Raw genomic sequence first — 16,165 nt, 5'->3', positions numbered from 1 at the left:
ATTAGTCGTGGTGGTTGCCCTTGAGTTGATTCCAACTCATGGTGACCCCATGTACAGAGTAGAACTGCTCCATAGGATTTTTCAAAACTGACCTTTTAGTAGCAGATCACCAGGATGTCTTTCGAGGTACCTTTGCGTGGGTTCATACTGCCATCCTTTCAGCTGTTAGTCAAGTGTGTAAGCATTTGCACCACCCAGGGGTACCTGATGGTTGTATAAACCACCCAAATATGTTATAGCATTTTAAATATAAAGGAACTGTCTAGTTAACTTAGGGATAGTATCAGCCTGATGATGGGTATCTGATTATCATCTGCTTTGTCTTGTTTTAACAAAAATTGCTCACTTAGTAAGAATTATTGAAAATTCAGAAGCATTGTTTGCTTTTCAAGAAGATCAATACTTGTAATAAGTTGCAGTCATTTCTTAGGGAAAAACTGATTTTTCTCATGCCATAGAGATTCTACTTACTTCATTAAAGCAACTACAATTGGAGCTGTTCCTTAATGTTAAATGTTAATTCCTAATTTGATACATGATTATCCATATTTGGTACTGTGCATATAGGCTATAAGGATCCCTGATGGTATAGTGGTTAAGCGCTCGGCTGCTAACCAAAAGGTCAGCAGTTCATACCCATCAGCTGCTACTACTCTGTGGGGTAAAGATGTGTCCAGTCTGCTTCTATAAAGATTACAGCCTTGTAAACCTAAGGGACAGTTTCTGCACTGTCCTATAGAGTTGCTATGAGTTGGAATCAACTTGATAGCAGCAGATTTAGTTCTTTGGTATATAAGATGGTTTTTTTATTTATTTTTTTTCCCCTTCAGCTCTTGCTACAGAAATTTGCATTATACGGAAATCTCCACTTTTTTCTTTCTTTTTACAAAAAAAAAAAAAAGTCTGTACTTATTTTGAGTACTACTCAGTATTATTTGCAAAGTCCCTTGGAAGATGTGAGAATGTTATTTGAGAAATATGGTATTTTTCACTGAGGCTAGAGTAACAATTAGTACAGTATACTAGGATACAGTTTGATAATCTTCAATAAGGCTTTTTCATGGAACTTGCTCTGGAAAAAGAGATTACTTTTATGTCATTACTAAAATTATTACTATAATTATAGCAATCATGGATGTGAGAGAAAGAGGTGTGAGCCACATGTGGTTTAAAATAAATAAATGAGTAATCCTGATACTGTGCTATCCCCCTCTGTTGGCTCTTAGCTAGTTTCTCTTGGTTCTTTAACCAGTACATGGTTAGTTGTCTTTACTGAGAATATGTCAAGAGATGATATGTTAGAGCATTAGACAGTATGTTGGGGAGGAACTTTGCTGCAGAGGCTAGAATAGAATAGAATAGAAGCAGATACACGTTCAGGTTCCTAAGCTTTACCACCAAGTTCTGAAAGCCATTGACATGAGTCCTGCAGGTACATAGTTTTGCCCAGTAAAGTGTTTCATATGTTACTAATTTGTCTCCAGCAATAAAACACACAAATTATAGGAAGATAGTCTATATGTACTACAACTATCATTAACTAGGGATAAAAGTTGTGTATAAAAGAGATGGAGATGGTTTTCCTGTACCAAACTGGGGCAAGGAGATATGATTCTCTGCATCTAGTTTGCATGGCTCCTGGTTGATGAAGATGTGCCAGGCCATGTATCTGAAATAGTTCTGTGAAAAGGGTAGTGCTTGATGCCAGTTGTTCATTTACAGGTGGCTTTTGAACATGGCTGCCTCTCATTTCTCTGGGCTCACAGCTGTTGCTGATGTAATTAAAGATCTAGACACTCAGATAGCTGTAAGTAAGTTCCATGATGCTGCTGTGGGCAGAGCTTGGTGAATGTGCTTGTGAACCTGATGGCACCGAAGCTGATGTCCAAGAGTCAACCTCATACTCTAAGATTTAGGAGTCCCAGCTGCTCCAGGAGGGAGACTCTTTGCACACTTGAAGATTGCTAACATGCAGAGAAAAACTGTTTTTGATGGTAAAGAAGAGCTTACTTTTAACAATTGCTAAAATTGTATTTGTTAGGCAGAGCCTGACATAGACTTCAGCATGTTTGGAAATGCCAAAATAAACTAATCTGTTTTCTGAAGCTTTGTGACTGAGTTTTCAGTATGTGATTGTGCCATAATTTATTTAGACTTAACATTTGATGCTAAAAACTTATGCATGTATTACTTAACCAAGTATTCTGTTTTTATAAAGTGCTTAAAATGTTTTGCTCATTTTAGTTTAATTTTATGCACAAGATTTCTCATTTCATTGACTTTCTTCCTTATTTAAATTTGATTATTTAGTTTTGATTATTTGATTATTTAGTTTTGCTTTTGGAGAAGAGATGGTTTTTAGATACCAGGTTAGAGCAATGAACATTCTTCACTCCCTCTGTTTTTAGTGTGCAGGTATCAAGTGGTCATCATCCCAGGTATACCAAGACCCTGAAGACTGCATATAATTATATTTTCAAAACTCACCCTTTATCACAGGTGCTTCTGGAGTTAATTCTCATGTTTTCTACCTGCAGTTGATTGGCCTTGGTCCTCACAGCTCCAAAAAGAAGCAGGATCTTGATAAGCTCTATGAGTTGAAATCCAAAGCTCGACAGATTATGAACCAGTTTGGCCCCTCAGCCCTAATCAACCTCTCCAATTTCTCATCTATAAAACCGGAACCAGCCAGCACCCCTCCACAAGGCTCCATGGCCAATAGCACTACAGTGGTGAAGATACCAGGAACTCCTGGCACAGGAGGTCGACTAAGCCCTGAAAACAATCAGGTATCGTCCTCTTACTTTTTGTTCTCTGTGGGCACCTTGTATGTGTCATTTGAACCAGTAATGCTTTGAGACATATCCATCTCAGAAGCTACCTCTTCCTCTCAGCTGAAAAAGAGGGTCTTTTCTCTTCCCGGACTTCCAGAGTTCTTTATCAGATAATCATTTGTGTATAAAGTTCATTCATGTTTTAAAAAAGTTTATCAGTTTTTACTCTGTATTGTATGTATGTGTGTGTGTGTGTGTCTATATATATATAGATACATAGCCACACACCACACACACATCCATAGCACCTTGCCTATGATTAACTATATAATTGTTAAATAAAATAATAAATTGATTCATTATTCCTATAATAAAAATACTCCTAATTCATATAACTGCAGCCATTATTAATTTTCTGTAATAATTCTAAATTCTGACCCCTGCTCCTGATTCTACCCTCCAGAGACACAAAAATAAGTATAATTCCTTGCTTTGGATGTGTAGCTAACATTTCAGTGGAATGCAGGGAGGGACTAGCAAAGGTGAATGGGGGAGGATTGAGCAGGTAGTCAGGAGACCAACCTCTGTTGGATGTAGAGTCTATCAGAGAAAAGCAGGAGATAAAACTGTATAGTTGGGAGTATGTCAAGCCACCGTAGGCCTATACTAGTAAGTTTACATTGGAAGTTTTCATCTTTGCAAATATCTAATGGGAATAAGAGTAACATAATAAATGGAATGTGTTTTAGGAGGATCAACTTGACAGGAGACAAGACTGGTAGGAAAGGAGAGAGACTGAGACTAAGAGCAGTTGTAAGACTTTTGTTATAAATCAAGGCATGTGGCAAAGGCTTAAATTAGTTGATAATGATACATTGAAAAAGAATGAATAGATGGAAGATATCATCAATAAATAACAGTATTTTCTTTTTCCTTATTTCTGAAATTATCCATGTTCATTACAGACACTTTAGAAATACAGAAAGAATAAATAGCCCATAATTTCACCACCACCACCCCAAACTAACCATAGCTAGCATTTACTGGGTATCTTTTGATTGTTATTCAGTGGCACATATATACAATATGAGAAAAGGGTCTTAGTTGTTCATACTTACACAAATATTTAGTTATACAGAGATGAGAACATGTTTCCTGCCCTCTTATAACTTATTAAGTCAGACACAGGCAAACTTATAAATGTGTCCAGTGATAGAAGGGTGCACAGAATACAATAGAGACCAGAGGAGGAAATAGTCACTTTTACCGGAGTGGGCTAGGAAAGGCATCAGAAAGAAGCTACCATGAGCTGAGCAGGTTGGAAGAAGGGAATAAAAGCATGTCCAAAGACAACAGACTCATGGTACAGTTTGTAACAGTCAGAGAATTGCAAATTGTTTACTGGTAGGGAAAGATGTGGCACAGCAAGAAAAAGAAATGAGGCTGAATAAACTCCCTGACAGTTGGAGGCTGGACTCTCTTCCAAGCTGCTGTTTCTGCCTTTGCACAGGCTATGTCTGTCTTGAGAATGTAGTCTTACAGCAATACCATCAGGTAGCCAGACTGTGAACTCTTTGCAAAGTACAGACTAAACAATTTGACAGTCTTTCCTCTTTATAGGGTAATGTTTTGTTTCCTTAGTACTTGGCTGAAAAATCTTTTCCTGGTTAACTTTTAACTTTAGGTATTAACAAAAAAGAAATTGCAAGACTTAGTAAGAGAAGTGGATCCTAATGAGCAGTTGGATGAAGATGTGGAAGAGGTAAGGTGGGGTTGGATACTTTACAGAATCTGTCCCTGAGAGCTGGCATAGCATAGCAGGCATAAGTACAGACTTTATTGACAGACAAATCTGAATTTGAATTTGGCTATACTGGTAGCATAGTGCCTAAGGCACTTGACTGCTAACCAGAAGGCTGGCGATTCAAACCCACCAGCCACTCCTCGGAAGGAAGATGGAGCAATCTACTTCTGTAGTGATACTGCCTCGGAAACCCAAGGAGGGGTCGCTATGAGTCGGGGCCGACTCGACAGCAAACAACAACAACAACAACAATACCATTTGCCAGCTTTAGCCTAAAATGAGCCTCAGCTTCCTCTTATGTTGGTAAGATATGATGATATTTACTATAGAGTATTGTAAGCATCCCATGGAATAATTTACACAAACAATCTGGCACTTTATACGTAATAGCTACTGCCACTTTTGCCTCAAAAAAGGCACAGTGTGCTACTCATAGTTTTAGCTGTATCTCCAGCTGAATGTAGCTTAGCATAATGTTTTCAAAGTTCATTCATATAGTAACATATCAGTACTTCATTCCTTTTATGGCTGAATAGTACTGCATTGTAGGGATGTACTACATTTTGTTTATCTGTTCATCAACTGATAGACATTTGGGTTGTCTCTACTTTTTGGCTGTTATAAATGATACCACTATGAATATTTGTATTGCAGTTTTTGTGTGGACATGTTTTAATTTCTCTTGGGTATGTATGTACCTCGGAGTGTAATTTCTGGGTCATAGGGTAATCATGTTTAACCTTTTGAGGAACGACTGGGCTATTTTTCAAAGCACTGCATCATGCATCATTTTATATTCCCACCAGTTGCATATGAGTGTCACTATTTCTTATATTACTTTGATAATTTCTTCTCTGCTTTTGCCTTCTTTCTGGAATGACAGTTGATTGGATATTAGATCTTCTGGATTGACCCTCTTAGGTTTTGTTTTAATCTTTTCTCTCCTACTTTTCATCTCTTTTTAATTATAAATTATACTTTCTGGGGAGATTTCCATTAGTTAGTCCCTAACTTCCAAGAGCTTTTTCTTGTTGACTGATTGGTCGTCCCCCCCTTTTTTTTTTTTTAATTTCTTCTTTTTTTTTTTTACTATAATGGCCTTTTGTGTGTCTGTGTGATTTGGATGAAAGCTTACAGAGCAAACTGGTTTTCCATTCAACAGTTCACACATATTTTGCTTCATGACATTGACTGCAATCCCTAGAGTATAACAGCACTCTTCCCACTTCCTCACTTCCTTCCATTTTCCCTCTTTTCCTATCCCTTTCTGCCTTCTGAGCCGTATCCTTGAGCAAATGCTGCCCTTTGGATCTGCTGTGGTTGATTGTTCTAAGGAATGCGTACCTCCCTGGTGTTGTTCACCTTATAGGCCTGTCTGTTTGTTGGCTAAAAGTGGAGCCACAGGGGTGAGTTCACTTCTAGTCTGTCTAAGGGCCATAGTCTTGGAAGGGGGTGTCCTTTATTCCCCCAAGCTATTACGTTCTTTTATGATTATAATATCTTATATCTCTCATTTTCTTCTTTTCCCTGCATTGTCTTTTTTTCCTTTCTTGATTTCTTTACACTGTTAGAGACTTTCTTCAAATATCTGGTGATTCTGGCTATCCCTTCTTAAAGAAAAGCATATTTGAAGCAAGACATTTGATTTGACTGATGGGCTTTGCTCAGTGGGGCATGGTTGTTGTTGTTACATGTCATGAAATCAGTTCCAACTTACAGTGACCCCGTGCACAATGGAACAAAACACTGCTTGGTTTTCCCCATCCTCAAAATCATTGCTGCTGTGTTTGAGCTCATAGTTGTAGCCACTGTGTCAGTCTATCTCATTGGGGGTCTTCATCTTTTTTATTGACCTACTACTTTGCCAAGCATGATGTCCTTCTCTAGGGATTGCTACCTCCTAATAATGTGTCCAAAGTACATGAGATGAAGTCTTGCCATCCTCCTTTCTAAGAAGCATTCTGGCTATACTTCTTCTGAGACAAATTTGTTTGATCTTCTGGCAGTCCATGGTATATTCAGTATTCTTCACCAACATCATAATTCAAAGGCTTCAATTCTTCAGTCTTCCTTTTTCATTGTCCAGCTTTTGCATTCATATGAGGCAACTGAAAATACCATGCCCTGGTATACCATGCCCTGGGTCAGACACACCTTAGTCCTCAAGATGATATCTTTGCTTTTTAACACTTTAAAGGGGTCTTTTGTAGCAGATTTGCCCAATGCGATACATCATTTGGTTTCTTGACTACTGCTTCTATGAATGTTGAGTGTGGATCCAAGTAAAAGGAAATTTTTGACAACTTCAGTCTTTTCTCCATTTATCATAATGTTGCTTATTAGTCCAGTTGTGAGGATTTTCATTTTCTTTATGTGGAGGTGTAATCCATACTGAAAGCTGGAGTCTTTAATATTCATCAATAAGTACTTCAAGTCTTCTTCACTTTCAGCAAACAAGGTTGTGTCATCTGCATATCATAGGCTGTTAATGAGTCTTTTTTTTCTTTTTTTTTAGCTAATGCCTTCTGAAATTATCTTGTGCTTTGGGTGCAAATTTACAGAGCAGAATTTATTTTACATTCAACTGTTTGTGTACATTTGTTTTCACTTCCCAATTACCATCCCTAACCCTAACCCTTTCCTCCTCTCCCTTCCCTGTGACCCCCCCCCATCCCTTTGCCCTTCTTAGTTATGCACTCCTATCTGTTCAACTTTCCCTCCATGTAAATGCTGCCCCTCTGGTACCCCATGGTTGATTGCTCCAAGGGGTGTATCTCCATAGAGTAGGTGGGTGCATTGCCCTGGGTTGGGTGTTCTGCATGTAAGTCTTTCTACTGTTGGGCTGAGAGCCAGTCCTTGGGAGTGAGTCTTATCTCAGGCCCGAAGTGTATCACAGGGCCACAGTCTTTGGGGTCCCACCAGACTCCATCTGACCAATAATTCTGGTCGTTATTGTTTTTGAATTTTCTTCCACATTTTTCCTTCCACTCTATCCAGGATCTCCAGTTTTGATCCCTTCCCAAGTGGTTGGCATGTTAATGAGTCTTCTTCCAAATCCAGATGCTGCATTCTTCTTTATGTAGTTCAGCTTCTTGGATAATTTGTTCAGCACACAGATTAAATAAGTATGGTGAAAAGATACAACCCTGGCATACACCTTTCCTGATTTTAAACCATGCAATATCCCCTTGTTCTGTTTGAATGACTGCCTGTTGGTCTTTGTATAGGTTCTGCCTAAGCACAATGAAGTGTTCTGGAATTCCCATTCTTTGTAATGTTATAAATTACAATTTGTTATGATTCACACAGTTGGATGCCTTTATATAGTCAGTAAAATGCAGGTAAACATCTTTCTGGTTTCAGCCAAGATCCATCTGACATCAGTGATATCCCTCCTTCCATGTTCTCTTCTGAATCTGGCTTGAATTTCTGACAGTTCCCTGTCAATGTACTGCTGCAACCATTTTTAATATCTTCAGCAAAATTTTACTTGCATGTGATACTAATGGTATTGTTCAGTAATGTCTGAATTTTATTAGATCACTTTTCTTTGGAATAAGCACATATATGGATCTTTTCCACTCACTTTTGTTTGGAATAAGCACATATATGGATCTTTTCCACTCAATTGAGGTAGCTGTCTTCCAAATTTCTTGGCATAGACGAGTGAGCACTTGCTGCATTCCACCTGTTTGTACAAACATCTCAGTCTATACTCTGTCAATTCCTGTAGACTTATTTTTCACCAGTGTCTTCAGTGCAGCTTGGACTTCTTCCTTTAATACTGTTGGTTCTTGATCATATGCTACCTTCATAAATGGTTGAACATTAGCCAATCTTTGGTATAGTGAATCTGTATATTCCTTCCATCTTCTTTTGATACTTTCTACATCATTCAATATTTTGTCCATAGAATCCTTCAATATTGTAACTTGAAGCTTGAATTTTTCTTCATTCTTTTTAGCTTGAGAAATCTTGAGTATGTTCTTCCTATTTGGTTTTTTAACTCTGGGTCTTAACACATTTCTTTATAATGTTTCTCAAGCTGCCCTTTGAAATCTTCTGTTTAGCTCTTTTACGTCATCCTTTCTTCCATTTGCTTTAGCTACTACATTTAAGAGCCAGTTTCAGACTCTGTTCTGACATTAATTTTCGTCTCTTCTTTCATTCCTGTCTTTTTAATGAACTTTTGCTATCTTCGAGCATGATGTCCTTGGTGCCATCTCACAACCTGTGTGGTCCTTGGCCATTAGTGTTCAGTGTGTCAAGTCTGTTCTTGAGATGGTCTCAAGACTCACATGGGATTACTGAGGTTTGCACTTTGGCTCTTGTGGACTTGTTTTAGTTTTCTTCAGCTTAAGCTTTAACTTGCATATGAACAACTGAGGTCTGTTTTATAGTTGGCCCCTGGCTTTGTTCTTATTGGTGATATTGAGCTTCTCCATTGTCCTTATTTGATTCCTGTTTATTCCATCTGATGAGGTCCATGTGGATAGTTGCCATTTATGTTGTTGAAAAAGGTATTTGCAATGAATAAGTCATTGGTCATGCAAGATTGTCATGTGATTTCCAGTGTGTTTCTGTCATCAAAGCTATATTTTCCAGCTACTGATCCTTCTCTCTTTCCAAGTTTTGCATTCCAATCACCAGTCATTATCAATGCATCTTGATTACATGTTTCATCGATTTCAGACTGCAGAAGTTGGTAAAAATCTTCAGTTTCTTGATCTTTGGCATTAGTGGTTCGTTTGTAAATTTGAATAATAGTCGTATTGACTGATCTTCCTTGTAGGAGTGTGGATATTCTGCTGTCACTGTTTACAGTATTGTACTTCAGGATAGATCTTAAAATGTTCCACTGCTTACTAGTTATATGACCATGATGAGGGTAGTCTCTCTGAGTCTTGATGTCCTCTGGTATAGAATGATGATAAAATCTATGCCCCTGTTTTATACACAGGATCATTGCAAGGACTAAATGAGTTTATAAAAATCAAAGTGCTTTAAGAAACTGTGAGGAATTAAAAAAAAGAGGGAGAGACTGTGAGGAATTATAGTGATTCACTTTTATTTTCCCACCTGATTCAGAAGAAAATGTAGGGGCAGGGATTGGGCTAGTTGATCACTGGAGGGCAGAAAGAACAGAAAGTACATTCTCAGAAACATATCAGTTGCACTGGACCTGGTTAAAGAGTTGATGTATTTCCATTGTCTTCCTCATTCCTCCTCCCACCTTAGCCCAAATGTTGATTCCTGGCTGCCTAACAGATTCCAGGCCCGACTAAATATGTGATTCAGGCAGATAACAGTTGTCCCAGCAACAGGAGCCTACCCTGCCAATGTCATGGTTACTCTTCCCCCACTTTTGCCTTCCCCAGATGCTGCTGCAGATTGCTGATGATTTTATTGAGAGTGTGGTGACAGCAGCCTGCCAGCTTGCCAGGCATCGCAAGTCCAGCACCCTAGAAGTGAAAGATGTCCAGCTGCATCTAGGTATGTGGTCTTATTTCTCCCTGAGGTACCCACATTGCTGCTTTTTTAGGACTGCCTGAGAAAATGTCCTCAGGGGAACCGTCATGCCAGGAGGAGACTTGGGCTCTGTATTTACGTATTCCTTCAATGGCAGCATTAGAGAGAAAAATCCATCCATGGCAGGGATAGTGAGCCCAGACGTTAGGCTTGAAACTAGATTTGGGCACTTTCTAGCTGTATCACCTTATCCTTCCTACTTATTTTCTCTTAGAGCCTGTTTCCTCACTTATAAAATGGAGGTCATTATTATGAGAATTACAGATGATGTTTGTGAAGTGATTGGCACAAGGCCTGGCACCTAGGAAGAGTGCTGCAATGCAGCTACAGTTATGTCTCTACTGTTCAAATGAAGCTGTTCCTCATTGTTCCCTTCCAGTTTTTAGCCTATTCACTTTTTTCTAAAGAAAAAAAAAAAAATTATGATCATGGTGTACACTTTTGCATTCAGCCTTTTTTACTTAACAGACACTAAATTTGAGCTTGAGATTTTCTGAGAGATACTTGTCTAACATTGAAAACTATAATCATTTGGAGATGAATTAGCACCCTCTGCATCGGTTACAGTGTGATAAGGAGAAAGAGAATAATCTATAACTGCACAGTCATGCCAAGTAAATAAGGCAGGAAATATTACAGGATTCAATTTAGATCAGCCCATGACTGATTACTAAAAAGCTTCCCTCAGCTGAGTGTAATGCTGGTTGTCTAGGTAGAGTAAGTAACACACCTCTGGCTGATGCTGCTGGTGCTAATAGCACAGGACAAGTACTCTAATTAGTTTGAGTAGTTTACTCTAAAACAGTGCCTTAGAATGATAACAGTCATTGATTTTGTTCATGAATCTGGGGGTTGACTGGGCTGAGTGAGGCTGATCTTGCTAGGGGTCTACCAAGTGGTTAAAGTCGGGTGGTGGCTGGGCTGAGATCATCTTAAAGATCATCTTCAGTGCTTCCATGTCCAAGGCCTGTGCTGGGAGCACTCAAACATGTGGTACTCCTCAGGCATCTCTCTCTCTCCCTCTCTCTCTCTCTTTGGTTTCATCATGTGGCAGCCCCGGGTAGCTGGGTTTTCTTACATGAAAGCTGAAGGCTCCAAAACTGAGAGTCCCCTGAGCAGCTGGTAAAAGCTATATGGCCTTCTAACCCAGCCTCTGAAATCACACAGTGTCACTGCTGCTCAGTTCTTTTCTTTGAGGTAGTCACAAAGACCTGTCCTGGTTCAAAGGGAGGAAAAATAGACTACAGTTGTCAATGGGAGAAGTTTTAAAGAATTTGCAGACAGGTTTTAAAGCTACCACAATATATTACTTTGTGAATTTAGCTTTCCTATTTTTTCTTTAATTATTGAATATTAGACCAGAATACCAGTTTATTCATAGTTTTCACAGAGATTAGAATATTCAAAAGTCTGCATGATCAGAAGTTTCTTTGGCAAGCCTGTCAGAAGCTTGCTTGGAGAGTATAGGATCAGAACATTGGGAATTAGGAACTTGGTATTAGAGAAGGAGTCCCTGGGTGGCACACTCAGTTAAGTGCTCAACTATTAACCAAAAAGTTGGCCGATCAAACCCACCTAGAGGCATCTTGGAAGAAAGGCTGGCCGATCTGCTTCTGAAAGGTCACAGCCTTGAAAACTCTATGGAGCGCATATGAGTTGAACATTTATTTACCTGAGGTAGATACACTCCTTGGAGAGAACAATCATGGGAGAAGGGCTGTTTATGCACAGGGATACAGCTCAGGGGCAGGAGTGCATGGAGGGATGGACACAGGGAAGAGGTAACTATCGGGAGGAAGTGGGAGGGGAGATGTTGCATTGGGGTAAATTGTAGTCAATGTCATGAGACAAAGTGTATGTGAACTGTTTTATGGAAAGTGAATTTGCTCTGTAAACTTTCACCCAAATCACAATTAAAAAAAAAAAAAAAGAATGGTTAAAAAAAAACAAACTCTATGGAGCACAGCTTTATTCTGCACACAAGAGGTCACCATGAGTCAGACTCAAACAGCAGTGGGTTATTGGTGTTACGTGACCTTCAGACCACACCCTCAATAAGGGTTGCCTTGCCAGTGGTGTGTAAACTCTTGGACATCTCTCCTGAACTGGACTGGATGGGTCCTCCAGTATTTGCTTCTGACTCATTTTCTATATTTGCATGATTGAAGAGTCTCCTCCTCTGACCCACAGTCTTTCTTTAAGAATGTTAAAATTAGATCAGATAAGGTACATAGAATGCTTTGCATAGTACAGCTTTGTACCAGTTATTTCACCAGATGATTGTGGTTGCTATTTTCTTTATGTAAATTTATCAAGTATATAGATTCACATGCTTACATATGTATACATACATGTATGTATGCATTTATCCCTGGTAGCCCTTTTTCTTTAAAGTGACTTTGTGTGTTGGTACCCTGATCCACTTTGTGTTGATTGCAAAGTGTAATTCCCAGAAAATAATCTTAGTGTCTTCTGACAACAAATATTGTAGCAGAAGTTTCCAGACATTTTTCTCCTAAAAGCACAGAGTGAGCCAATTCAAAATAAAATACTTTGGTTTTCAAAGAACTATTGGAAGAGAACTGCATATCAAATTATTCTAGAGCTAAATATGAATCATTCATTCACACAGTATTTACTGTGCATTAAATACAAACCATAACTAAGAAACCACTAATACTCAATTTGATTTAAGTGCCTGCTTGGGATAAAACAAATTTTACAAAACATACCGTATTTTCATTGCTCTAGGGGTGATGTGATAAATTAGTCCTCATGTACATCCTTTTAAATAGTGATTTATGCCCTAAATACCTGTGTAAGTATATATATATGTTGTTGTTGTTATGTGCCATCGAGTCGGCCCTGACTCATAGCGACCCCTCCTTGGATTTCCGAGGCTATATATATATATATATATATATATATATATATAGTGGGCTTACTTAAAGTGTAGTACACCTTTATTTATTTGTGGATTTAGGGGGCCATGTAACTATGCCAGTTATTGACACAGTGACCTAAACAAAGTCCCTACCCACTGGGAATTTCTAGAGACTGTCTTATAGGGATGGTACTATTTGGTGGCACAAGGGTATGGAGCTATGGTGTAAGCATGCCTATATCTGTATTCCTGTTTACATACACCCAGGTGCTGGACTAAACATTATGCATTTATTATGTCTTTTAATTCTTTCACCCACCCTGTGAGGTAGGTACTGTTGTTATTACCATGTGAATGATGGAGAAACCCAGGCCACACAGCTCCACAGTGAAGCAGCAGAACTGGAACTCGGCTTCTAGCTCCAGAGTGCTAGAAATGCCTTTCAGTCCATGTCTTCCTCTGGTTTGAAAGGGGTTATTTTGAGCACAGCAGTAGGACAATTAAAGAAGCAAATGACTTGTTTTCTGTGGAACGGATGATCCATGTGAAAACCTGAGGGTTTAGCACTCACAACTTTGATAAATTTACCACTTTGTTTGCAAGCTCAAATTAGTTACATCCTTTAAAACCTGGGAGGAATTATGTACAATTTCCCCATAGGATCCTCACGTAGGATTAGTATTAGGACAGTTGATTGCCCAGACTAGCCCTCCTTGCTTCTTGCCTGATGGTCACATTGCACTGATTTCTGGTCCCCTTTTCTCTGTGTTGGCCTTTTCCTTGCAGAGCGCCAGTGGAACATGTGGATCCCAGGATTTGGCTCTGAAGAAATCCGACCCTACAAAAAAGCTTGCACCACAGAAGCTCACAAACAGGTGAGGAGCCGCGAGAGCCTCAGGGCAGCCAGAGTTAATTGATCCCTTGAACAGTATCTCAGAAGGGGGTACACATAGCTACCTTCTAGGGGCTGTTGTCCACTGCAGGTATCCCTTCCCCTACACAGTAAGCCACACTCTTCAGATTAAAAGTCAGAGAGAGCAAGAGGCAGCAGAGCTCCGTGGGAAACCAGTCAGATATTTCCTTGGTGCTGTATTATTGCCACTTGGGATCTGTTTTTTTTTGTCAACTCTGAGGAGCATTACAGCTATTGAGTCTAGTTCTAATGTGGATGGAGCTCACCTCTTCCACTCTTCCTTAATGAAATCTTCCTTCATGTTGCTGATTTGAACACCATATATGGCCCTATGAATAGAGGGCAGGTGAAGGAAGCAGAAATACAAACTTCTTGTGCTGGTAGGTAGCACCCAGGGTGTGTCGCCAGGTATTTGGTTTCTGCCCCATTTTAACCATGTTTAAGTATACAGTTGAGTGTCTCTGCCCCCTGTTAACTAAGGTCCTTGAGGTCAATGTGAGAACCTGACACCACTTTGCTGTGGAACAAGTCACTGGTTAGCCCAACAGCAGTGTTGGCCTTCCAGTCACAAGGCTGTTTTCTCTCTCAATTTAACTGGCCATTCTGATTTGAAAGGTGAACTTTTTCTGTAGCCTGGTATCTTTGGTGGAGCCATGGTGGTGCAATGATTAAGTGTTCAGCTGCTCACCAAAAGGTGGTTTGAACCTACCAGCTGTTCCATGGGAGGAAGATGTGGCAATCTGCTTCCATAAAGATTTACAGCCTTGGGGCAGTTCTGCTCTGTCTGATAAGGTTGCCATAAGTCAGAATGGATCCAGCAGCAGTGGGTTCTGGTTTTGGTATCTCTGGAGTGGGGAGGTTTACAGAGCTCACAGAGGAAGCCCTACCAAGACCCACCATTCTGAATCAAAGGACTGTGATGCTCTTCAGAAGGGAGTCTCTCCAAACAGTGCATTGCCATTTTGGCTCTGCTCCCACATTTTTCATTTTGCAGCCTTATGTGTTGATTTTGTCAACAAATACCATAATGTTGAAACAGTCTCTTGGTCAAAAAGAGTGGGCAAAGCACGTCACTAATTTGGGTAGTGACTGGTAACAGTAAAATTTTAAATTCATGATCTGAATGTTTCCCTGATGGGTGGTGAGGGAAGGTGTTCTTCATCTCGCTTGACTGCAAGTCAGGCATGAAATGTCAGCTCTCTGTGTAAGGCAACAGTTTTCAAGTAGAGCCCCCTTCTCCATTTCCCCTTCCCATCAAAACACATGCTTTGATGGCATCTCTCTTAAATCCCTAAAAGGCAAAGCTGTCACCTTCTCCTGTCTTTTAACTTTTTTCCATCCTGCTATGCTAGCTCTGGTGGTGTAGTGCCTAAGGCATTTGACTGCTAACCAGAAGGCTGGGAGTTGGAACCCACCAAGCACTCCTTGGAAGGAGTGGATTAGGCAATCTACTTCCGTAAGATACCACCTTGGAAGCCCAAGGAGGGGTAGCTATGAGTTGGAATCGACTTGACGGCAGTGAGTTTGGAGTTTGGTTTTTAATCTTTAACAGTTTGGGTCTCTTGGTCAAAGGAATGGGTCCACTGGCCCATCTAACAACTTTGGAACCCTGCAGATGGCTCTCAGTTTCAGAAGAACCTCCTGAGATGTCCTTTGACTGTAGGGCCCCTGAGGGCTACAGCCTGCAATGTAGACCATGCTGCCTGCTCCTCACATGTCAATGTCTAGACTTCAGGCTCCTGTCTCTAACCTGTGTAATTATTTCTCTTTCCTTTCAGAGAATGGCATTGATCCGGAAAACAACCAAGAAATAACACATGGAAAGGTCAGGGAATGGACAACAATGCATTTGGAGATACTTGAGCTCAGGCCTCAACCATCTCATCCATGGAATTTTTTTTTTAATGCTTTACAGAGAAGCATATATTTTTTATTAACAGTGCAGCAATATCTATAATGACTGAGAGGATCTGCCAAAAGAATAAAGCCTCCTATCCTGACTTCCAGTCCCCCTTCCCTGCCATCTCAGAGAGGAGCAGTGCATCTTCCAGAGAAGATTTTATTTGTGGTTTATTATATAAGTGATTGGATATGGGACAAAGCATTATGGTCTTGTTTGGTGAGACAGTATTAGCAGGACATGTAGAGATTTTTGTTTCCTTCTCCCCACGTCTTTCCCCTTACTTTGTAATGTCAGTGTTTATACGAATATGACTTTCATTTGCTTTTACAGAATAAAGAAATTATTAATCGAAAGATAC

General features: G+C 39.7%; 1 protein-coding gene across 1 annotated transcript; it reads left to right on the top strand.

Moving 5' to 3' along the window:
* The first annotated feature begins 2,537 nt into the window (after positions 1-2,537).
* On the top strand, positions 2,538-15,718 carry TAF12 (TATA-box binding protein associated factor 12). The gene is made up of 5 exons (XM_007935828.2): positions 2,538-2,789; positions 4,459-4,536; positions 9,957-10,071; positions 13,778-13,866; positions 15,683-15,718. Exons 1-5 carry the CDS (start codon positions 2,622-2,624, stop codon positions 15,716-15,718), a joined length of 486 nt encoding a protein of 161 aa, XP_007934019.1. The 5' UTR covers positions 2,538-2,621.
* Positions 15,719-16,165: the final 447 nt, after the last annotated feature.

This window comes from Orycteropus afer, unplaced genomic scaffold (assembly GCF_000298275.1).
Source record: "Orycteropus afer afer isolate SDZICR_OR568_19922 unplaced genomic scaffold, OryAfe1.0 scaffold00031, whole genome shotgun sequence".
In the NCBI taxonomy this organism is placed as follows: Eukaryota; Metazoa; Chordata; class Mammalia; order Tubulidentata; family Orycteropodidae; genus Orycteropus; species Orycteropus afer.
This window is presented reverse-complemented; position numbering and strand designations above follow the sequence as displayed.

Coding starts and splice junctions, on each gene's coding strand:
- TAF12 (XM_007935828.2), top strand. CDS start 2,622: ATGAACCAGTTTGGCCCCTCAGCCCTAATCAACCTCTCCAATTTCTCA. Junction 2,790..4,458: donor TAAGCCCTGAAAACAATCAG/GTATCGTCCTCT, acceptor TTTTAACTTTAG/GTATTAACAAAAAAGAAATT. Junction 10,072..13,777: donor AGATGTCCAGCTGCATCTAG/GTATGTGGTCTT, acceptor TTTTCCTTGCAG/AGCGCCAGTGGAACATGTGG.